The sequence below is a fragment of the Fragaria vesca genome, linkage group LG6 (genome assembly GCF_000184155.1).
Source record: "Fragaria vesca subsp. vesca linkage group LG6, FraVesHawaii_1.0, whole genome shotgun sequence".
In the NCBI taxonomy this organism is placed as follows: domain Eukaryota; kingdom Viridiplantae; phylum Streptophyta; class Magnoliopsida; order Rosales; family Rosaceae; genus Fragaria; species Fragaria vesca.
Window position 1 is genome coordinate 10,419,348 of NC_020496.1, and position 24,735 is coordinate 10,444,082.

The 24,735-nt window shown below is 37.6% G+C and overlaps 1 protein-coding gene across 1 annotated transcript; it reads left to right on the forward strand.

Moving 5' to 3' along the window:
- The first annotated feature begins 3,250 nt into the window (after positions 1-3,250).
- On the forward strand, positions 3,251-5,275 carry LOC101304980 (anoctamin-like protein Os01g0706700-like). Its single transcript, XM_004302812.1, has 5 exons — positions 3,251-3,342; positions 3,426-3,894; positions 4,392-4,461; positions 4,608-4,723; positions 5,096-5,275. The coding sequence occupies exons 2-5, from the start codon at positions 3,724-3,726 to the stop codon at positions 5,201-5,203; spliced, it is 465 nt and encodes a 154-aa protein (XP_004302860.1). The 5' UTR covers positions 3,251-3,342; positions 3,426-3,723; the 3' UTR covers positions 5,204-5,275.
- The last annotated feature ends 19,460 nt before the right edge of the window (positions 5,276-24,735 follow it).

Genomic DNA, 24,735 nt, shown 5'->3' on the forward strand with positions numbered 1-24,735 from the left:
CCATTTATACGTATGTAAACTTATATATATTGGTTATGGATGAATGATATGAATGTTGTTTAGTTTATTTCCTCAGATTTTCCTTGATTTCCTTTTACAAATGGATTCTGGCCCTAACAACTGGTATCATAGCCTAAATCTGGGTTTGCGACGAAGTATGGTGGTGCTATCTTTCATAACTGTGGTCGTAGTTCTTCCAATGAAGTTCATTTTCATCTTCAATACCCATTTCAAACGATAACTAAGTTTTCACATCCATATCATTACCCACCGCCACAACCCAACCATTATGCAACCATGATCAATGGTTACTCATTCCTTACTGTAACTCTTCATGTCTCTTACACTAACGCACAGACGTTTCAATCGCCACCACAATAACACTCCTCAAAGCCTTTCTATTCCTCTTTACTCACAATCGAGTTTTCCATTTGTTGAGTACAATTCATCATATACCCTAACTTCGATCACAAATATCCTCCTTCTCGGCGCAAGCCATTAAGGAATTTCAGACGGAAGATCGTCATGGCAGCAAAAATAAGAACTCACAAGAGAACCTAAAAATCATATATGCTCTGTGGTGTGGGTAAGTATTAGAGATTCAAGATGAACCACAACAACAACCATGATTTGGTTCGCCGTTATAAAGATATGAAGAGACAAGGTCTGATCGATCAACACTCATATTCTTATTCGTCCTCGCCGAATGTTAATGACATTGTTGTGGCAACCAATTTTTAGAACAAAGACTTGACATCTGATTATATTGAAGTTACCAAGACTAGTCATGAAATTGAAGATTCTAGTAAATGAAGCAAATCAACTCATGGTAACTTGCATGCAATTCATGGTGAGGCTTTTCATAGCTCAATTGAGTCATGCCATCATAAACCTGCAAGTTCAAGAAAGTTGATTCTTCAGTAAACAATAGAGACTTACATGCAAGCTGATTTTCATCAGCAAAGATATAAAAGATTCTTACAAGTTCCCACGACCTGGGGTAGATTTATTTTATAGACAAAGTTTGGATAAAACTCATTGCATCTAACTTGAATCATCAACAGGAAAAGAAGACAAAAGGAGAAGGGAGTGAATTGCTACCTGCTAGTGAGGCTAGTGTGACACAAGGATGAGTTGTTAAATGTGGTGATAAAAATGTTGAATAAGATCTTACTAATGACATGGTTGTAAATGAATAAGGAGTTGATAATACCTTTAATCCTAGGAGAAGTGTTAGGCTTCAACAAGTAAGGGAACTTGGTGAAGACGTGAAGTATATGAAAAATCGTATGAAGAGAAGGATGATGAGATGAATACTATAAGTTTGAGTATGATACAAAATAAGTATTAGAGGGATATGGAGAAGAGTAAGAATTGGATTCATAGATTTGAAAGTTATTTTAAGTACTTTATTTTGAATTGTTCACTAGATTCATTTTTATTTGAGATTTTCCTATGGACTTTTGAAAGTTGTAAGCTTGCATAATTACATTTGAAACATTAGAAATATGCTATTTTTTTAGTTGTTGTATGGTGATGATGATGGCATAATGATGGATTGTTGAGGGTGATATGATGATCGATGTTGAATAAAATCTTACTGCTAACATGGTTGGAGATCAATAGGGAGTTGAGTAGTACCTTTGAGCTTAAGAGAAGTGCTAGGCTTCAAAAAGTAAGGAAACTTTGTGAACACTTGAAACTTTTTTAGATATTACATGTGAACACTTGAATCTATCTTATCCGCAACTTCTTGGCTCACGTTTCTCCTCTTTGAACTGAAACAGACACACGCACTACAATCAGATGTTTTAATCCTCTATTAATCAGTTTCATGGCACCTGAATCAACTACTATGGACACCCACTACTATGCTCTCATCATTTAATTTCGGTACCTAAACCAAATCCACCATGTAACCGTTCAATATGAAACTCAGAACTTAGCCATATTCAAATCACCCTCTACACTTACATCAAAAGATTCATCTCATCTAGCCAAACGACCTTCCTAACTACACCAAAGACTGAATATGAAAGAGAATGTTAGAATTTACCTCGAAAGGTTCGAGGTACAATTTCTATTTTAATTTCGGTGACATCAGACTAAATTGAAGAACATGACTCATGACGCTGGACTCGCAAAGACGAGGGTTACAAAGCCCACACAACAGCGCAACCTGATGTAACCAGAAATTAGAACCGAGGCATTGGGATTGATTGGACAGAAAACACTACTGGAAAATAGCACTTAGGCGACGAAATAAAAAAATTTCGTCTCCTAAGTGGTACTTAAGCGACGAAACAGTTTCCGTCTCCTAAGTCGTTCTTAAGAGACGAAATATTTTGATTTCGTCTCCTAAGAACGACTTAGGTGACGGAATTTCATTCCGTCGCTTAAGTACTACTTAGGAGACAGAATATTTTTACTTAGACGACGGCATTTTGAAAAAATAAAAATTAAAAAATTATATGAATCACTTAGGAGAAGGAAATACATTCCGTAGCCTAAGTAGAACTTAGGAGACGGAAATGTTTACTTCACTACAAAAAAGAATTCAGTTAGCCACCCCTAATTGCCACGGCGCGGATTTGCTGTTGCTATTGGTCTAAGTTTCGCGACGGCGCTGCGACGGCAACGCTTCCGTTGCTAAATTAAAACTTTTTTGCGACGGCAACTCTGTGCCGTGGCAAAAAAATTTAAGTTATGCGACAACAACTTTATGTCGTGGCAAAAAAATTAATGTTTTGCAACGGCAAGTTTACACCGTGGCATACTTTATAATTAATTTTTCGTGATTTGAAGTGCGTAAGTGTAAATGGAATGATAGAAACCCTAGCACCCCACTAACTCTATTCTTTCTCCCCAGTCGCGCAACCATGTCTCTCTCCAACCAGATCTCTAACTTCTCCCTTACACTGCCAGCGCCGGAAACTCTATGTCCGGTCACCGTCCATAGACACCACCCACACCAAACGACGTCTCTCTTAACCCTGATCAAATCCCAACTTGGTTTGGCGGCAGGAAACACCTCTAGCCACCACATGCAACCACCCGAGCGCAGCTACTTTCCAGATCTGCCGAGCTCGATCCGCCGTTTCCGGCCACCGCTAAGCCTCATGGCCACCATGGGTGAGATCAACCTCATGTACATGTGTTTGATTTGAGGAGTTTTGGTGAGCGTAGAGGAGCTACGTAGTGGAGGAAAGCGACGACGACATGTCGGAGAAGGCTGAGGCGGAGCCGGTTCATGTTCAGGAAGAAGAGGAAGAAGAGATAGTCGAATCTGATCTTGAGCTCAAAGGCGACATTGTGGAGCCTGACAATAAGCCTTCTCAGAAGGTTAGTTTTCGATTGATGAAAGTTTGTATGTGATGAATCATTTCCATGAGTTATGTGTAGTCATGGACTTGCTTGTTTTGCAGATGGGAGACGCATCTGTCGAGTTCATTTAAGAGAATCGTGATGCCTTTATAGATAGGAGCATGGTCAGGATTTTGTTCAAAAGCCATAGACCCATTTCGCAATTTCGCCCTTTTCTTATGAAACCCACCACCTTTGGTCTCTCTGAGGTTCCATTGTTCCCAAATACGAGTACCCAGTTTAGTTTCTGACCCAGTTTTTGGAAAAAGGTTACATTTTTAGGTTGGTTTGCGCTTTGTTCGTTTGGATCATAATTGTAGAGACCCATTTGCGAAGTTTGAAGCTTTGGGTGGGCTTGAGATGAACGTTGTTGAGGAGGAAGAGAGTGCTTTTGAGATTGGGGTTGTGGTTCCAAAGAGAAATGTTAAGGCGGAAGAAGAGGATTACTGTGTTGAGGTTTTGGTCAATGAATTCAAGAATGTGGGTTTTATAGTTGAGAGAGTCCCTGGCGTTGTTGATGACTTCATCAAGGTACTTGTGCAGTTGTTCTTAGATTTTTCCAGAAGTTGATTTGTTTCATGCAATTTGGATGTGCTTTATAGTGTTCACTGAAAGTGAAAGAATCATTGTTGATATTCATCTGATTTAAATATTTGCCTTTCTTGTCTTTTTGATATCTTATGGGATTGACTAGCAGTGTTTCCTAATTTGCAACTGGGATTTGCCCCGTCATAATTCATTACTTGTAGAATTTACTAATTGAATATGGTAATATTTTTTTAGCTGATTTAAATACTAACCTATTTTGTCCTTTGATATCTGATCAGATTGACTAGCCTTATTTTTCCTATATTGCAAGCTCAATGCTTTCTAAATTTATGATGGCCCTTCATCAGTATTACTCATGATTCGATTTACTGTTTGCGGAATTTGAAAAACAGAAAAATGACTAAATGAGCGTTGTTTTGATTATACTGTTGCTTGGGTTTAGTTGCTGAGCCTTAAGCCCTTAACTTTCTTTCTTACAGCTGGCAACGCCTTTGGAGACATTGGGGAGAGCTGCAGTCGAGTTGCAAATCAAAAAGCGAACTCGAATTGGTAATGATCTAGCTGTCCCATTGCAGTTGGTTTTCAGATTATTTGTTTTGTTTTTGCTTTAGCTGTCCTTTATTTAGATGCCCTATTCATCTTCATATCTGAAATGGAATGTATATAAACTTAGAAGTGCTGCTGATGTGTTTCAGGGATGGATTTACAATTTGAATGGGACGAGGTAGATGCTTTTGTGAGGCAACCTTATGGTTCATTGTTCAGCTGGTGTGAGCGTTTTCATTGCTATAGGCACTTGATATATGGAATTGTGAGTTATCAACGTATACTGATTCTCTATTTCTGGAAATGGCAATGTTTTTAATGTGTTGTTAACATTTAGCTGAGTAATACCTGAATAATTGTGTCAAATTTTATACTGCATAAGTTTGCCATTTTGAATAAGTTGTAGCTGAATATCCTTTAATTTGATTGCAACTTCGTGTTTGCCTCGATGCTTTTAGTGATACACTTTGTTGGAATTGATTCCATCGCTATGATGGTTATTCTCTAAATGTCTAATTTGTGTACTCACTTACAACTGTAGGGGCACTACATCTTAGCCCTTGTTGGTTGATACAAAATAATTATCCTCAAATTTTTGCCACTGACAAGTGACAACAATTTGAACTGAAATTTACAGATGAACAAGAGCAAGTCAGCTGTAACCTTGAGATTTGATGGGAAAGAGTTCAATTGGGAAGTTGGGGAATATTTACTTAAGAATGGCTGCAGTTTTGTCACATTCTAAATGAGATGACTTTTGACTGATAGATGAAGTGAAAAGGAAGAAACTCCTTCACACTTGGGCTTTGCACTGGTGGGACTTCACAAGCCAGCCCATAGATGAGATTTATTCATATTTTGGTACAAAGGTAAATCGGTTGCATTTAGAAATTTTATCTTCCCAACATTTTGCTTAAAAACTAAATAAGAATATGGAATTTTTGTAGATTGCCATCTACTTCGCTTTCCTTGGAATGTATACACGGTGGTTACTGTTTCCAGCTACATTTGGGCTTATTCTGCAGATATTTGATTTTGGATGGGTCTGTTACACTAATTTCTTAACTAGCCATCAGCATTGTGCATTCTGATTGTTTTCTCCTATAGCTGAAACGCTACTGCAATATTAATTTCTTATAATCACATATTGAATGTATGATTTGTATGTTCAAACTCAAGCTAAATAAGTTTTACTTTTCTATGTGCAGGAACTTGGGGTGCAGTACTCATATGTTAGGTCAAGGCTGCAAAACAACCAAACTTGGTAAGAGTTACTTAAACAGTCAAATCTGTTAAGAGAAAGCTTGCAAAATGCAAACACTAGAGTATTTGGTTGAGGAAAATCCTGCAAAGCTTATCTTGAAGTAGAGGAACAAATGTACATTGTACTATCTTGTAATTAAACTCTTGTGTAAGAGCTTTCATCTTTTGTAACATTCATGGGATTAAATGCAAGATTTTTTTTTAGTACGTCTGATTCCTTTTGTACAGCTTTAATTCAAAAATAAAAAACCTGTTATGCAATTTTTGCATGCCAGGTTTTTTTTTTAATTCATGAAAAAAACTTTGCAACGGCAATTTTACCCGTGGCCAAAATGGGATTTGCGACGGTGTAAGCAGTAGCCACTTGCCGTCGCTTAGCTGGTGACGGCTTTTGCAGTCGCCACCTTATTGGCGCCGGCTCGTTGCCGTAGCCAAAAGCAACGGCTACGCCCTCAATGGTGACGGTAAAAATGCAGTTGTTACGCCGTCGTCGTTGGTCTTTTGCGACGGAGAATGGCTTTTGGCAATGGCGCCGTGGCTAACTGAATTAATTTTTGTAGTGTTTAGGAGACGGAATAGTTTTTTTAAAAAAAAAAAATTATGAATCACTTAGACCACGGAAATAGAAAATTCCGTCGTTTAAGTTCTAAAAATTTGAGCGTCCATTTTCCCGCGTAAAATTTCATGAAAATTCAAACCAAAATTTTTCAAAACATATCAATTCTTTTAAATCATACACTCACCAACCTTATCAATAGAAGGAAACCCATCTTTTCTTAGAGCTCTCTCTCTCTCTCTCTCTCTCTCTCTCTAGACCATCACTCTCATGCCGGCCTCTCTCTCCATTCTCACAGCTCTTTCCTCCGCCGCCACCTTCAACTGCACCACCCCCACCAACGCCACCTCCAACTTCGTCCCCACAAACGCCACCACTCTCAATGCCGTCAAGACCTTCTTCAACATCACCTAGCCACCTTCGCACCCTCCTCAGAGCCAACAACCTCCCCCTCTCGACCCGACCCGACTCACCCGTCCTCGTTGTCAACAAGCTCCTCGTCCCTTTCTCTTACACCAACCCTCAGATCTGGGTCACCTTTCTCTCTCACCCGACTCACCCGTCCCCGTCGTCGTCAAGACGTTGCTGCTGCCACCTTTCTCTCTCTACCAAGCCTTCTCGCCGACCCACCACCGTCTCTCGAAATTTCAAAGGGGTAAGAAAGGTAAATTCTTCAATTTTTCTGGTTTAATTAGCTTTGGTGATAGATTTATGTGTTTTTGTTTAATTCGATTTTGATTTTGATTTTAATTTTGGTTAGGATGTGATTGATATGATGGTGGTGGCATGGTGATTATTTGGTACAGTGGTGGTCGTGATGGTGGTATATTTGGGGCAGATTGTTGGCATGAATTGAAAGAGAGATACTGTATTGAAGTTTACTGACCCCCACTAGGGGTCAGTAAACTTCCACTAGGTTTACTAGGGAGCAATGAATTTGTTTATTAGCGTAAGAATGAGTATCTGTTGTGTATAACTGACATAAAATTGAAAGGAAGATACTGTATTTAAGTTTACTGACCCCTAGTAGAAGTTTAGTAGGGGGCAGTAAACTTCCATTGTGTTTACTAGAGGGCAATGAATTTGTTTATTAGGGTAAAAATGGGTATCTGTTGTGTATATATAATTGGCATGAAATTGAAAGAAAAATACTGTATTGAAGTTTACTGACCCTAGTAGAAGTTTACTAGGGGCAGTAAACTTCCATTGGGTTTATTAGGGGGCAATGAATTTGTTTATTAGGGTAAGAATGAGTATCTGTTGTGTATAATTGACATGAAATTGAAAGAAATATATTATATTGAATTTTACTGACCCTCAATAAAAGTTTATTGGGAGGCAGTAAACTTCTACTGTGTTCACTAATTGGCGTTTTTTTTAATTTTTTTTTTCACCTTTAGCGACGGAATTTAACTATTCCGTCTCCTAAGAGGATAATATATATTTTTTTAATTGTAAAATAAAATCTGTCACCTAAGTGCTTAGGAGACGAAAGTATTCCGTCTCCTAAGAACCACTTAGCGACGAAATTTTAGGTTTTGTCGCCTAAGTGTCTACCTCACCACACCTAGGTGACGAATCTTAGCCGACAGACGTTCCGTCTCCTAAGTACTTAGGAGACGAAATTTGTCACTTAGGAGACGAAATAATTCCGTCTCCTAATTGCTTTTTTCCAGTAGTGAAATAAGGTTGGAGACTAGAGTGCCGTGACGAGACGCGCCGAACACCACCAGTCAAACGTCCAGTGGCGGCCAGATGGCGCCGAAAACACCGATTTCCCTTCTCCGATCGGGTCAACACGAGTCAACTCCCCTATATATAGTCTGTTTCAATAAATCTCTAGTGTGGCCTGCCACCTCACCGCCGCCTCCCTCTCCTTCTGCTGCTGGGCCTAATCCTAGTGGCATGCGCAATTACCTCTACAAGACTAAGCCTTACACGTTCTTTCGCAAAAGAGGTGGTTGCAAAAATGGTGCCAACTACTAGTACTATCACCAGCTGGAGATTTACTATTTCTGCTCCTTTGACATGCGTTGCGAGCGTTTGGCCAAAGGAGAATGCTTCTACAAGTAAGCATCATAAGTAATGATACTTGTACTAGTTTCAGTTTAACTGATACAAGTATCACAAGTATCAGTTATGCGAGGACAAACATAGTTGTGAACACCTAAGCATGCTTTTCATTTATTAAGTTAGGGTTCATGAAGAAAGTAGCAAGTTAGTGGGTGTCGATTTGTTGGCAGTGATAGCCCATGAGACTATAGCTCAATATCTAGCTCAAAATCCTGAATCCATTAGGTTTTAGAGGCATTCTCATTAGGCTTTTAGAAAAGAAATATCGAGCCTATAAGCTTATGCTGGAAAAGAAAACTCTACACGATCTGAAATGTCTGGAGGCTCAAGGCGGCACGATAGTGGTTGGTGTAAGACATATTTTGCAAGTCACATGTTATGTAAATTAGGTGCTCATTCTCAAATGTCCGAGGATATGACCACTTATATAACCTTCAATTCAATTGAAATTGGCGGCCCAATACATGTGTACAACTTGCGTGATGGAGAATAATTTATTTTTGACTGGTCACATTTCTAATTTGAATCGTGCAGTCCTCGTGTGATGTACCCTAGAATTTGCTTAGATAATCTTCTTTTGGTGAGGATTGGTGTAATACCTCGGAATTTTAGATACTAGTTTCTTTTTTTCTTTTTTTTTGTTGACCTTTTGGTTGACTTTTTATTCATTGGGTTTCTCAAGAAACTTTCTTCACGGAAGTTGTAGAGCACGGCGATACAAGTTCGTAGACACGTGGCATGCGTAAAACGGACTTCGTCTGAAGAAGTTATGGTCAGCGGAAGTTCGTGACTTTATGGGACTTTTTTGGTTAAATAGAAAAAATGTGAGGGTTGTTTTTAGAAACCCTATTTTTCAGAAAAACCCCAACTCCTTCTCTCTCCTTCCTCTAGAGCCGCTCCCGCACCCTCACTGTCGCCGGCACGAAACTCGGCCGTTCGGCCACCGCTTAGAGCGCCGTCGGTCTCATTGGGTCCACTCGGCCATTGCCTCCAAGGCTGGAGTGGCGTAGCACGGCGTTTCAGGCCGGAGACCAAGCTCGGGGTCGGAGAAGAATGTCATCAAGTGGCCCACCGGAGTTGGTGTTTTCCGGTGAACCCGGACATCGAGGGTGTTCTTTTCTTGACGTTTCTTCCTCCTAAATCACGTTTCAAGCTTCCTTTCACCTCATCTTGAAGTCTAGAAGTCGGATCGGAGGCACTCCTTGGCCGCTCTGTTTTTGAACTTTTCCGGCCGAATTGGCTCAAACGTTAGGTATAAAAGATGCTCCCCTTGCTTCAATCTACTAGTTTGCTGTTGGAAGTTTGTCAAGATTTTGAAGTTGTTGGGGTGGCGCGTGGCAGCGCATCCGGCAGTTTCCTAGCTCTAGGTTTTGGTGGTTAGCTAGCTCTTGTTATTATGAGCTTGTTGAGAAGTGGAAAATTCTAGGTTTGGTGTAAGGATTTCATGTTAGGACTTTAAGTTTAAGCTTAATTAGGCTTGTGTGAGGTTGTTGAGTTTATGATTTGGAATGTAGGAGCCGTTTTGGCAGTTGTAGGAGGTGTAGTTTTGGGTGATCGAGGACCTTGGGAGGTCTTGAAGAAGAGTTGCCCTCCTTGGGCAAACCTTCGGATTTTAATTTTGGGTTGTTAATTTGGATGACCTTAGAAGGTTGTCATTCCTTGGACTAAGGTTTAGTTGAAGAGTGTTTGATATCCTATAGTACTTGGTTACTAAGGTTATTATTTGTGTAATTTTAGGTGATTGTGAGGTGTGATTGGCTTGGCTCTTTTGGTTGTGTTTTTGGTGAAGACGCAGCGGGAATATATAGGTGAGTAACATTTCACGAAGGTTCACTTGGAACCAATTATTTATGGAATTGTGATGATATAATAGGAAAACTTGTTTTATCTTACCTATGAGCCGTTGGCGATCAAGCTCATATATTTTAAAACAACCAAAATTTATTGTTGTCATTTAACTTGTTTTGAGTATCTCCTGAACTATGTTTAATGAAGGAGATTCTTCAATTCTTATTTGTGTGATTTTTAGTGGAATTCCTGAACTATCATTATTTGCAGGATTCTCATATGATTGATTGTTTTGTGAATTGTTATGTTTTCTTAATTACTCTCTTTGAATTTTATTGTTGAGGCAATTCCTGAACTAAGTTCTACGCAGAAATTTCCGGTTTTATTTTGTGTGATGTTGGGTTAAGATATATTTTGAGAGTTACTCATACGGGCTTTTTAGCTTACCGGGTTTGTTGTTTACAACCCGGTGCACCAATTTTTGGTGTAGGGGTTAGGCTTGCAGGTGATAATCAGCAGGATTGAGGCGGTGGCTTTGGAGCTGGGTTTTAGACAATGTACAATTTTTGTATATTTTGTTAATTTGTTTTTAAGCTCTTGTGAGCGACTTTATTATTACTAGACTTTTGAAGTTGATGTAATTAAGGAGATATAATGTTTAACTTAGTTGTTGAGTTTGTTGACATTTACATTTACATTTCCAGTATTTGTTTTTAGTTTGGAAGTTGTTGAGTAGGTTTTGGGATAATAAGATTTTAAGATATATCATGCCCAAATTTTTGAAAATTTATCTTTAAAAAATTGGAGTGTGACAATTGGGACTAGAGTTGCACGAAATTTAATTGAGTTTGAAGAACGCATGACTTTTCAAGATGATGTCATTTGCCCGACAAATTGTTCATATGACGCAGAAAATTTAATGAGAATAATAATCATTAAATTATTCATACGACGCATGAACCCGACAAATTATATACGTGGCTCGTGAGTTGGCAAAGTTGAAAAGTTGTCGGAAATGACACGTGGTGACGTGTGATTGGTCAGTCGACAACAAAAACTTAAATCCCGACTAAAATCAAATATTAAATGTCAATCGATAATCAGATATCAATCAAATTAAATTGATTATTGATAAAGGAAGTCAGACATTTAATCCAAATCGGTTATACCTTATCGGTCGTAATTAAATCAATCAAAAAAGACTGATTGATTTAATTATGTTAAAATTAATAATTAAATCAACTAATCAAAACTGATTGATTTAGTTATTACCGTTAAGGAAATACAATTGATTCGGTGTTCATTACAAACGGAGGTATATTGACACTATAAATACCCCATCTCATATCAAGAGGAGGACTTCCGGACAAGAGAGAAAAGTTACTCCAGAGAGCTCAGAAGTCTCCCAAAACCTTTGAAGAATCATCAAGCTGCCAAATAGCCGATTCTTCAGTCACCAAGCTGCCAAATAGCCGACATCTTCACCAACTACAAGACGAAGAGCAACCACCACGTAGAAACGCTCGTGGCCCAATCCCGATCAACATCAAGCCTCCACGGCCCTTGATCAACTCTTGTCTTCTTCAATAAATCAAAACTTCTACCGATTTATTTAACAAGCTCGTGGAGATTCAACAAGCACCGAACACGTGTCGATTCATCCGCCATCAAAGCCGAAGAACGTTCACCACGTGACACTGCTCGTTGCCTAAGTCTGATCAAGAACAAGCCACTACGGCCCTTGGTTAGTCATTCTTGACAAATTATCAACACGACAAGACGTTCAGACTAAAACTATTCGATTCAAGATCAAGTGCTCGTCACCCTTGGATCAAATCAACATCGGAGATCGAATTAGAGAAAATTCTTGTTAAAGAATAGTCGCAGAGATTGTAACCCGCAAATTCATCAATACAAATATTTTATTTTGTACACAAGTTTTTGGTTATTCGTTACAGGAATTTTCGTGTTTACACTTAGCTTTTGATACACGCATTTTATGTTATATTCTTAATGTCTTTCCGACCCTATTTAGCTTTGTTACTTCCTTAATAATGTCATTTCTACCTTGTTTATGTGTTGTAGGTCAAAAGAGGCAGTTTTACACAAAAGAAGGTTAAAACGCAAGTATTGAGGGAAATCCTAATCAAAGGAGGATTCATGCTGCAGCAAAGAGTCTCATTGAGTCGCAAAGTGTGAGGACAAGTCGTTTAGGAAACTTTCCTGTTTTGAAAAGGGAAACTTGCATATTTCATTTTAAGAAACTTTCTTATTTTGATTTAGGAAACTTACTATTTATGAATCTTTCCTATTCTGACTTTCCTAAAATATTTAGGAAACTTTCTTTTCTTATGAGATAAGGAATCCATTTGAAGTCAGGAAACCTAATCCAACTTGGAATAGGAATTTGTGAACGCGTATAAAAGGAGGAGGACAAATTCTGCAGCAATCAATGGATTTATGTGTGCTAATATAAATAAGAAATTAAGGGATTCTTTCCTTAATTTCGTCATTTAAATTCTGTCCACCCTACCTTATTTATCTGACTTTATTTCTCTTACAGGAACCCTAATTGCGCACCAGGAAAGGAAGGGAAATCAAAGATTTTCATCGAAAGTCTGATTGAAGACAGAAGAAGGAAAGTTATTCATTGCTGTGATTTCTTTTAAAGAACAAGAAACGTACACTATGCCATTTCCTGCATCAGGCGACACAACTGTTGTGTTGCCTGATAAAAATCGTAAGTGTCGCCTTCTAGCATGTCGTTGATGAGGTTCTCCGACGACACAAATGTTGTGTCGCCTATAAGAACCTCAGGCGACAGAAGACTTTTTTCATTTTGTGTCGTCTGAATTGAGATAAGACGACACGGTATATATGTCGTCTGATAGTTTAAACAACGACATGCTAGAAAGCGACATTTTTTTTTTTGTCTGTGAGGCGACACAGCACTTTGTGTCACCTTATAACTGCAAGTGAGAGAGAAATATGCCTTACAACAACATATAAGTGTAGGTTAATTTGTTTAAAGACGACAGTTAAACATCATGTGAAAATGTTAAATGCGACATATACTTGGTGAATTAGAATTTAAACTTTTCCACGCTACATTTATATGTCGCTGGATGAACCCACACGACATACTGTTGATGTTGTTTTTGGTCTAGACGTAGTACGACGACACATATGCATTGGGTGAATGATCTTCAGGCAACGTATATTTTTTCTTTTTTCATTTGGTCTCTTTAAGACAATAGGTATATGTCGTCTGATATACTTTGAGCTTTCACTACGTGATATCTTTTAGGCTTTCGACATTTTCTGGCGGCATTTGTCTATCGCATGAATGAGCTTGAGCTACATATAACTGATGCATTCTTTTTATTTAAACTCTCCACTTACGTTGCCGGTTGTTCTTTATGGCCTCACATTTCTAGTATCTTAACTTTGTAAAGACAATAGATATTGTTATGTTTGTGTTGCCGGTTGTTGCTTTATAGTCACACATTTCTAGTATCTTAACTTAGTAAAAACAATAGATATTGTTATGTTTGTATCCATCCTCTGTAGCTGAAATCACACATATTGGTAGTCATGGCTTGTTTGAAACTACACAATTGCTAGTTATATTGAAACTTCCTGATAATTTAGGTTTGAAAACACCATCCATAAATAAAATAAGCATCCAGAACTAAAATAAACATTCAACATCCAAATTGATAACATAGACTTTCAATCCACCATATAAACCGTACACAAACCTAGCTACGCCATAAGAGATTAACAAAAAGCACCATCATTATGTTCAACAGCTGCCAGCTGCCTCATATATATTGTCACATCCCGACCCTTAAATTTTTACCTTATTTACTAGCTTGATTATAATAAGAATTTTACCGTCTCTGTCATTGAGGAAATATTTTAATTGGTCCCTAGAGGGGTTTCAGGGAAGATTATATGCGGAGGATTATTCGTAAGAGAAAATTATGACGACGGCAAAAATGGTAAATTTTAGCTAGTAAAAGGTAATTTTTATTCGGGTATTATTTTTCAGGTTGTTTTATTTTGGAATTGGGTTGTATAAGGGTGTGGACCAGGTCAAGAGGTGGTCAAAAGCCCAGCCCTCTCTTTTACTCTCTCTCTCTCTCCCGGTTTTCCACCCGAGCCCCTCCCGCAGCCAGTTTTTCTTGCCGTCCGTCCACCAACCGCCGCCGCTCAGGTCCCGTTCGGTTGCCCTCCGACCCAGCTTCCATTCTAGGCCGATGAGGGCTGCCCTAGCTCCGCCGTGAGGGAGTTCTTCCCCTCGAAACCGGCGACTGCCGTGGTGGTTCCATCACCGGAACTCCCTCCTCCGGCCACCAATCCGGGCAAGCTTGGTACGATTTTGTAGGTCTCCAACCCAGCTGCAAAGGACTCACTCCGGTTCGCTTCAGGTGAAGAGAAATTTGAGGTGGAAGTTCTACGGCGGCTTTGATGTTTTTGCCCGATTGGCATAGCTAGCCTTGGATTTTGGGTTTGTGCTAGTTAGGAAAGTTGTAGAGCATGATGAGAGGATTATTCTATCAAAATTTCATAGGAATTGGAGGTCGCCGGAATCGGCCTCCGGCCGCCGCTGCCGGCGGGACTGGCGCTGGCGCCGTCGCCGGTTGGGAGATTTTAATGTTTTTAAATTTGGAATATTAAAGGGAGTTTATTGAAGTGAGTTATAGAATTTTCGGATGAGATTTGGACAGGTTTGTGGATTTCCAAAGTTTGGTATTTTTGGCGGTTAATTAATGTAGAATCCGGCCGTAAGATTTAAGTTGTTGTTCTGGGGAGGTTGTAATTACGGCTGCCGATTATGGTATTAAAGTTGGATCGTTTCGTTTTAGGAAAGGCGAAGTTGGGCAAGGATGAGCGTGGTTGCGGCTCATATTTAATTTTGCCTATTTTGTTTAAATATTGGATTTTAGTTGGGAATTTAATTATATATCTGTGCCAGGGTTCGAGGAAACCTCATTGGAGTGGCGATTTGGATTTCATCGGGCTTATGCCTAGAGTTGTGAGTGGACCTTTGTTTTAATTGAAAAGCATGCGATGAATTCTCTTGTTGATCATTTATATCTTTTCTTGAGATTTATTTTCTTCTCGGATATTTGGCAATTTTCCTCATTTGGAGAGTTCCCGGAAATGAGATTTTCAGTGGATATGTTTATTGGATGTTTATGAGGATAGTATGTATATATAAATGCTGGCTAGCCATACGTGCTTGATCCGCCATAATGAGGTAAAATACCATTATGGTGTGACGTGAGTGTGAGACACAAGCGTAGTAGCCCTATATGAAAACTATTTTCTTTTCTGGTTCATATAGGTTTTCATATAAGGAGTCCACACGTATATACACTCGTGCTTTTCCGCCATAATGTGGGAAAATTCCATTATGGTGTGACGTGAGCGTTAGACGCAAGCGTAGTAGCCTTGTATGAATTTCTATTTTTCTTATTCCTTCATAGAATTCATACAAGGAGTATGACGAGTATAAATACATACACATATATATATTTTATATATAATTTAGCCTGAGAGGCTCCATTTTTTTTAGTTGGTGAGTAGCCGGAGCTAGTCATGAAATTGCAAGTTTATGAGTTGGGTGCTTTTGAGCTGCCGCATGTAGTATATTTTCTTTGGAAATTAAAATGGGGAAGCATAAATATTTTTATTAATTTATTTTTGTCCACTCACTCTAACGTTGTTAAGTGTTTTCCCCTGGGCATTTCGTTTTAAAAATGCCCAGCTTGCAGGTTAGCTTAGTTGAGGTCGAGCGTATATGGAGATGAGGCATAGTCATCATATAGCTTCCGTTTGTTAATTTATTTTGTTTCCTTTCTTCCTGTTAGAGTTGCTCTGAACCTATAAATGGTTGGATATGAGATTTGTTTAGATTAGTAAATTTTGGGTGGTGTTGTGATTTGGGGAGCACGAAGGCTCCAGGAGTAAAGGATTATAAATGGATTCTTTTGAAGTGTATGCATGTATTATTAGGAAGGGTTGTCCATTTTCAAAAGAGGTTATGCCGATTTTTGGGTAAATTTTCCTTGGAGGTGGTCCCCGCAGGATTTACTTCGGGTTTCAGGGTGAAATTCGGGATGGGTCCTGACATATATGCAGTCCAGCATGGTAACACAGCAAAAAGAACTACATAACTAAAAAGAACTACATATTTGATTGTTTAAGTAACTCTTACCTTTCCAATTGAGAGACCTCAAGTAACAACACTGACATCTTCTAGGAGCCCAAGCAACATTTCAGGTCTGAGAAAAAAGCATGTTCTTTAGTCCATGTCATTGTCAATTTGTCATTGTATGTGCTACAAAAGAGCTGGGGTTTATCTCCAGTTTTCTCCACACAAGTTTGGTTGCTTTGCAGCCTTGACCTTGACCTAACATATAAGTACTGCACCCGAAATAGTTCCTGCATATATAAAAGTAAAACTTATTTAGCTTGATTACGTACAAACTATACATTCATTATGTGATTATATGAAATTAATATTGCAGTAGCATTTCAGCTATATATGGGACCGATAAAAGAAGCTAGTCTCTCAAAAAGAGCAAAAATAACCAAGAAAAAGCCAAGAGAAAATTGTACTCTGATGTTCGTACTGATACGAAAGGAGTCACATTCTTAATACAAAAGTAAGGAAATAACAATAGGATACATTTTTAGCACCTAAAAACATAAAAAAAGAACAAACACAAAGGTCTAGTATGTTCAATCCATCTATATCAATAATTCACAATGAAAACGATTTCACATGCAACAATTGCAGATATTTATTTACAGTTGAGCTTATCCCTGTAGTTAACTTCAATTTCATTTCGTTTGATCACAAATTTAAACATTTTCCATCAAAAATTTCCAACAAGATAAAGCAGACAATCATAATCAAACTCATCAGCAGAAAAGTAAAATAGTGAAAAGCAAACCTTGATAAGAGCATTTCAGCAGAAGCCTAAGAACTTATTCGGAGCTCGACTCGTCGTTATTGCAGAGCAAAATCCTCACCTTGCTCCTATCTATAAACCTCTCACCGTCACCGCCGTCGCAAACTTCAGGTCCTTTGTTCAAATTAAGCTCCTTATGATGATCCATAGCTAAACCAGAAACTACTGTATATATTTGAAGTATGATGTAAATGCACTAGAGCAGAAACACATTTCGTCAGCATCAATCAACTAACTAATTAATGACATCTTAGCTGCATCCTTTGATTCTTTATACTCAGGTACATACATGCAAAACTGTGCACATGTGATTCCACGAATGCACACAGATAAGGGCTGGGTTTCAGGATATTACAATCTTAAAAAGTTACCTTTGTACTAGAGGAAGTATAAGGCTCTTCAGCAGTTCCCATTATCTGCTGACCAAAACCACGGCTACTGATTTCCACATGCAATCCTGGGGCCTGTAATCACAATAATCAACAACTTTGTAAATACATATAGCATAACAAGCTCATGCAATAAGTCTAACATACTAGTGCTTTGTTGAATATGATACTTCAATCAAGTATAACTGGTTTCACTAGGAAACAAATGGAACTCCAATAGACAAAAGATAATTGCAATCTACAAGTGCATTCCCTAAACTAGCAGATGCATCATCACAGAATTATTCAATTATAAACTGAGCTCCATATTGTACTCATTGACAGAACACTGATAACTGCCCATTTCCTAACAGGACAAACCTGATATTAAGATCTGTTACAAGCCACTAAGATGAATACTTTAAAGACCAATCATATGCAGCCAGAATGAAAACAACACAAGCATTTATGCAAAAACCACAGGACACATTATTACATTTCAAGTCCGGCATACCAGCAGACATGTTAGGCTTGATCTACCACAATATCTATGTTAAGGAAGAACAAGTCTTTCATAATAGATTTTATGCGATCTCCAAAGTTAACAAATATGCTACACCATGTATCATCGACTCTAGAAAAGGTATCTTTTAAAGGTCATGTTGCTTGACAATTCAAATGACTTGATGCACTCTATGCAAGTATCCAACAATACCACAGTTAAGGATGGCAACACATGATTTCAACAGCAAAAACAAGTATTCTCACAAGATCAAGTAGAAAAGCACCTTAGCAGACATTTCCAAAGACTTCCAATAGAGATCGTTTCCCGGTTCAAAAACCAAATGATTTATAAGCAAACACATGTCATCATAATAACACTAAGATTAGCCACAATATCCATAGACATATAGAAGCAAAAGCAACAACATGAAAATTTCAAAAGAAAGGCAATAACAAATCTAACAATGTACTTGTAATCAAGATCCCTTTCCCATATTTTCTTCTGTTAAACTACCATCGCTGCAGCATAACACACATTGATCATAAGTCCTTGGTTACTGCAACACAAATGCAATTTAGAGAAGCACCTTTGCCGAAAATTTAATTATGATCATAAAAATTCACAATTTACGAAGCACAAAGTAATCTGATTTGCAAAGTCAGTCAATGTAGGGAGCTCAGAGTCAGTACCTATATTCTCAAAGTGAGTATTACGGCATAAACAATGACCAAAACCAAATCAATTTTTAATTTTTTATATAGTTCATCTGCCTCGCATGAAAAATTATGATATATGAAACATAGTAACAGGGAGCTGAACTGATCAGCCATGAAGACACAATACATGATAAGACGTAAACAAAGCAAACCAAAATAAGAGAAATGAAACATGGTTCCGGCAGAATTCTCACACATTGACATCTAAGAGTTATTAAGTAGAGACTTTACCACTTAAGGTTCCTCAAAGTTTTAGACTATACATGCCATTTCATAATATGGTTTTGATCAATAAAGGAGAAATTTTGACATGGACCATAATTAGAATTATCAAATATGCTTGTATGAACAAAAGAATGGGATGGAATACATATTAAGTAATACACATATTAATTGAACAAGCAACCAGATGGTCGAGACTTACCATATGTTCCTCTAACAAGCCCCTCAGTCCCATCCATAACAATAGTCCTGACCATGTTCTCACCCAAGTGCTGAACCACCTCAAGCATCAACTGGATCGAGTTGTCCAGCACTTCCAGCATAGTCAAGATCGGCGGCAACCCCTCCTCGAATCTCACATCGACGACGGCTCCGATGACCTGGCACACCTGCCTGATCGCGCCTTTGTTGCAGCGGTGGCGTACTCTGCCACACGTGAGAGGAGGTACCCAAGAACACAGTCGCCGGAAAACTTTGACAAAAACCCAGAAATATAGAGGAAAAGAAAATCAGATTAGGGCTTTATTTATGGAATCAGCTCAAGGAGGAGTGAAAACGAGAGGGAAGTGATGAGTTTACCTTCTCAGAGCACGAGTTCGCCAGAGAGAAAAAAATTCGGCCAGAAATTAGATTTGGGGATTTAGGGTTTGGATTTCAATATGAAAAATCTATGTTTGTTTGTGGAATTGGAAGGTAGGAGGAGGGGCGGCTAGACGGAGCGTCATCGCCCCTCCTCCCTCTGCTGCAAGTCTCTTTCTCGATAGAAAACAAAGAAAAAATGAGAGAGTAGTGAGAGTCGATAGGTTTTAGGTCAAAATGCGCAAGTGCGCCAATTTTTTCCAAGCTGCACAGTGCCAAACACAAAGAACCAATTTTTGTCAATAAACAAAACTAAAACTTAAAGAAAGAACCAAGCTACAATTCAACAGGCTAAAGATTTTACCTCAAACAAAATCTAAGATAACATAAATGCCAATCAAGCTTGGTCCAAATAGTCAGAATCCCAGCCTTTTTTTTTTCAAGAATTGCGCCTTTTTCCTTTACACATAGATGTTGCCCTAACACACTAACATATTTGTCTAGCTACAAAATCAAATGTTTGGGGTAACCAAACTCAAAGGTATTTCAGAAACTAAAAAGTAACAATAAAAAAATTTGTCTGTAAAATGAAATGGTTTGGAGGAAATCCATCTAAGTTAAAATTAAGGCTAGGGTTTCATTTACCTCCAAAGTCAGAAATTACACTATTCAAGTATCAGCCAACACATAAATATTGTCTTATTAACATAATTAAGTAAAATTTTCACACAAGTTGTCAATTCATAAAAATTCAATATCAGACAACATATAAATGTTGTCGGATTAACATAATTAAGTATAAAATTCAATATCATATAACACATAAATGTTTTCAGATTAACATGAGTAAAATTTTCACACAAGTATTGGTCAATTTGGAAATCCCTCCAAAAAGTTGAGAAAAGATAACCTTCATAGCTAGACAACCTATAAGCGATGTCCGAATGTAACTTTCATTTTAACAATTTTCTTCACCAACATATATGTATGTTCCCAAAAACATACATTTTTTTCAAAGAAAATTAGTATTGTCTAAGTGCATATTCCACCAACACAGAAAAAAAATGTGTCGCCCTAAAACTCCTAACCATACTTAATTTTATTTGTGTCACCTGATGGGTGTTGCCTGGTGCAGGAAATGGCATAGTGGTACCTGGTCTCTATTCAAGCCTCATACGATGGATTACTGCATAAGACATTCCAGAGAATTCTGGGGAGTTCTAAATCAGGATTTAAAACTATAATTCATCACCGTTGGATCAGGAAACAATCAAGGGCTAGGAAAAGACCTAGGGTTTCGGTCAGACCACTATATAAAAGAGCAAAGGAGCAACATTTTCATCAGCTCTTCTTCACACAAAAATCAGTAAAACACGTTAGCCTTCCTTCTCCTTTTCGACGCCTCTCTCTAGAAAAGAAGCAATTCAAGCCGACACCTTTGTAGGACTTCTCCAGAAGGCTGCCGAGAAGCATCAAGCATGTGTGACCCTTCAAACATCTCAAGCTTCCTTGAAGATTTATAAAGTGTAACTCATGTCTCGTTCCTTCTATCTTGTTATTGTTCTTTGTTTTCTTTTATTGGATTTCAAAGTTAGAATTAGTTGGTTGTTAAAAAAATGAATAGGTTAATTTTCAGAATAAATTCAAGCATATTTTGACCTGTCTATGATATCATGTGATTCGTTTATGCCTTGTTGATTCATTAAATGCATAGTTTTGTTTAAACTAAACTCTAATCTGCAGGTTAGTGTTGTTATGATCTATACTAAGCTTCTTCAAGTAAGTGTAGATCTCTAGTAGTAAAGATTATGTAATAATAGCCGAAACTATGTGTTATATGCTTACAGGTTAAGCAGCTTCCAGTAAACTTTGGCATGTTCAAATTTAGAATTCTATAGCTCTTAATGATTCATGTTTAGTGTAGACGGGTACTCTGAGTGACACGGAGTATCGATCGCAGCCTTTGCATGAAATATCCTAGGTTCTAAACTTTTTTGTGCTTAGGAGATAAAGTAAGTAGAATTAAAGGAATGTATGACCGCTGAGGCTTGTGTTTCGAGTTTGTTTTTGATATCACTTGGCGATGAACTTGAATATGTGTTTGAGGCATGTTGATACTTGTTTGATTCATTCTGAATTCTCTGGTTGATGCGTGTTGAAGATGATCACTTGTATATATTAGTTTAGATTATATCTTTACCTTTTTCATAGGAATGTTAGAACAAACTCTCAAAATCCCCCCTGAAATCCTGTAAATGTAATTGCTGTTTATATTCTGTACATAACTCTTACTCTAATCTGTTTAGTTTTGTAACGCATGAGCACCCTAAAGTCCCCAGATTGATCGAACTTTATTTGTCTTATACTACGATTGTCAAAAAGGGTTATTAATTATCGCACGCTCGGAAACGAGCGCGTTAGCTTTTCAATATAGAATTAGGATTGTGTTCGGAATCAAGAGAAATGTTATGGTTACAAGAGCATTTTGACGAAGTTTACCTATATGAGTTGAAAGTTGGGCTGCTCTCTATGAGAATGGGGCTTATTCTTGAAATACACTCATGAAAATCGAGATAAACACATGGCCGTAACGTGCTAGCTAGTAAAGCTCATATTAACACCTGATTTATTATGTATGATCAATAGTTCTTATTTCCTCTAAACAGTTGTAGCTTGAGTTGACAAAAGTAGTTTGAAATGCTAAAATAATAGAAAAAAATAAAAAATAGAGCTCACAATCAAATTCCATGCCTTTCACGTTAAAAAATAAAAATAAATAATAATAATAATAATATTTGAATTATTATATATTTGAGTTGTTATATGATGATGATGATAAATATGTTTTGAATTACAAGAGTTATGTTCTCAACTAGCTAGCTGGACAACCAAGGCAACTTTGTGGTTTGCAAAGGAGAGCTCAAACTCATCAACATCTTCATGGTTGAAAAAGATGAATGGAGATTGAACATTGATATCTGAAGTTTTTAAAGTTATTTTGCCTGAAATTAGACAGGTGAGTGCCAAAGATTTATCAATTTTCTTAAGGAGACGGGTTCAAAGGACGTAGTTGCATAGTTGATAAATCTTATCGTATCATAATTTCACCATTCCTAAAACAGTTTTTTAAGAGTTGTTCGAAGTAATAAAATCAAAAATATCAAACTCTTTTTTTTCTATAGAGTTTCTAGACTTGGTATTAACAAGGTTTGGTACATGTTTCGACACGACATGACGAGTGCCAAACTTTATCAAGTTCAATTCTTATCGTGTTATAATTTAATCATTCATAAAACAGTTTTTCGAGTGTTGTTCGAAGTGACAAAACTCAAAAATATTAAACTTTTTTGTTTCTAGATATTTTATAGATTTTTCCGATTGGCCTCCAAATCTGTTTCTTCCATTGGAGTCTTTAACCATGTTTTTTTAAGATTAAAGGGAGAAACATAATGATTAATAATCCAAGAGAATTACTTTATACCCTATAATCATTTACCTAGCTACCACACAGTTTTGTATATCTTAAATTTCAGGACATCATATACTTGTCTTCCATAAGAAATATATACTACCCTGAACATTTACTATTCCATCAAGAACATGCCGCAAGTATCATAAGAATTTAAGTAATGCAACTTTGTTGAAAGAAAAAATACAAGCTTAAATGGCTTAAATTGGGGCTACTGATGTACATATATAGAGCTATATAGATCAAGACCTCTCACAGTTGAGTAAGTTTAATTCACAAGACACTGAAGAACGCAAAATCATATAAAGGTTCTAGAAACTAGCTAGCTTCACGGAAGCAAAATTGCCGACCAACCTAATACCCACCACCTAATTTAATGCCATGTGTTTTTTTCTTAACCATGCCAAACCATGGTTAACGATGTAGAATTGTAATAAAATATTTTTGTTTTTTGTTTTCTAATTGCATGGTAATTTCTTGTTTCAAATGTGTTTATTTTGTGCATTTCCAAGTGTGAAATATGGCTCTTTGAATAATGACATAATGTTGTGTATCCGAAACTGTGAGCATTTTATGTTTTGGATTATACATCTTGGAACAAATTGACAGTCTGATTTCATTTGAATAGCTTTTCTCTGAATTAATGCGGAGTTAGATATCTCTCTATGTTTGATATGTACTAGCTGTTTAGGGGTTGTGGGTCGTGACAATTCTCTTGACTTGCATTTTTGGTAGGAGAGCACAAGTTAATGGGATAGAGGTATCAAACTAAGTAGAAGGTGAGAATGAGATAAATTAGTGTGGAGAATATTTGTTTGAGTAACACTGGAAAAAGGTTAGATAAATCATGAAAAAAAATTTCAAGACTGCATTTGAATTTTGATTTTCTTACGGTTTGCTTAACATGGTTTTGTGGGGAGGCCTGAGTTTTTATCTCCATCTTTTTTTTTCTTTTTTCTTTTTTTTTGAAGAAGAGAGGGCAGTAGCCCTATTTTTATTTAAATGACTAAAGATTACAATCATAGCTTAGAGTATCTCTAAGCAATAAAGGGATCGAATCAAGCCACTCAAGCTGTTCAGATCCTTCAAATGCTAAACTTGCAAGTTTGTGAACTACAATATTTATTGTTCTAGGAGCATAGGTAACTTGAGCATGTTGTAGACTGTCAAGACTATGCTGAATATCTGCCAAGATGTTTCCATACTCGAGCTGCAAATAATCTGGTGCATGTATATCAGCAACTGCACTTTCGCAATCAGGTTGGACTTCACACTGATGATATCCTAATTGCAGCAGCCACTGTAGTGCTGTTTTTATTGCCTCAAGTTCAACTTGTTTGGGGGAGTTCACATATGAAATGTGATGTGCAAAACACGCAATAGCGGATCCTTGGGAGTCTCTAAGAATGCCACCAATGCCCCCATCAGTTCCATTATGCAAGAAAGCTCCATCTACATTTAACTTGAAGGTACCACGGATTGGTGGACTCCATCGAGGTCTGCTGATAGTCTTCTGTTTTTGGATAGAGGTGCTATTGGCAGTGGTAAATTCATGGTACCATGCCATTGTACCACAAAGAATGTCAGCAGTTGATTGAGGCTTTTGTGACCAAAAGGTGTTGTTTCTGTTTCTCCATAAGCCCCAAATGATCATCAGTAGCTTGGCAAAAGACTCAGGAGAGAGAGAGAGAGATTGAGCCTGTTCAAGCATCCACTCTTTAATTTCAAAAATAGGGAATACAATAGCAATAA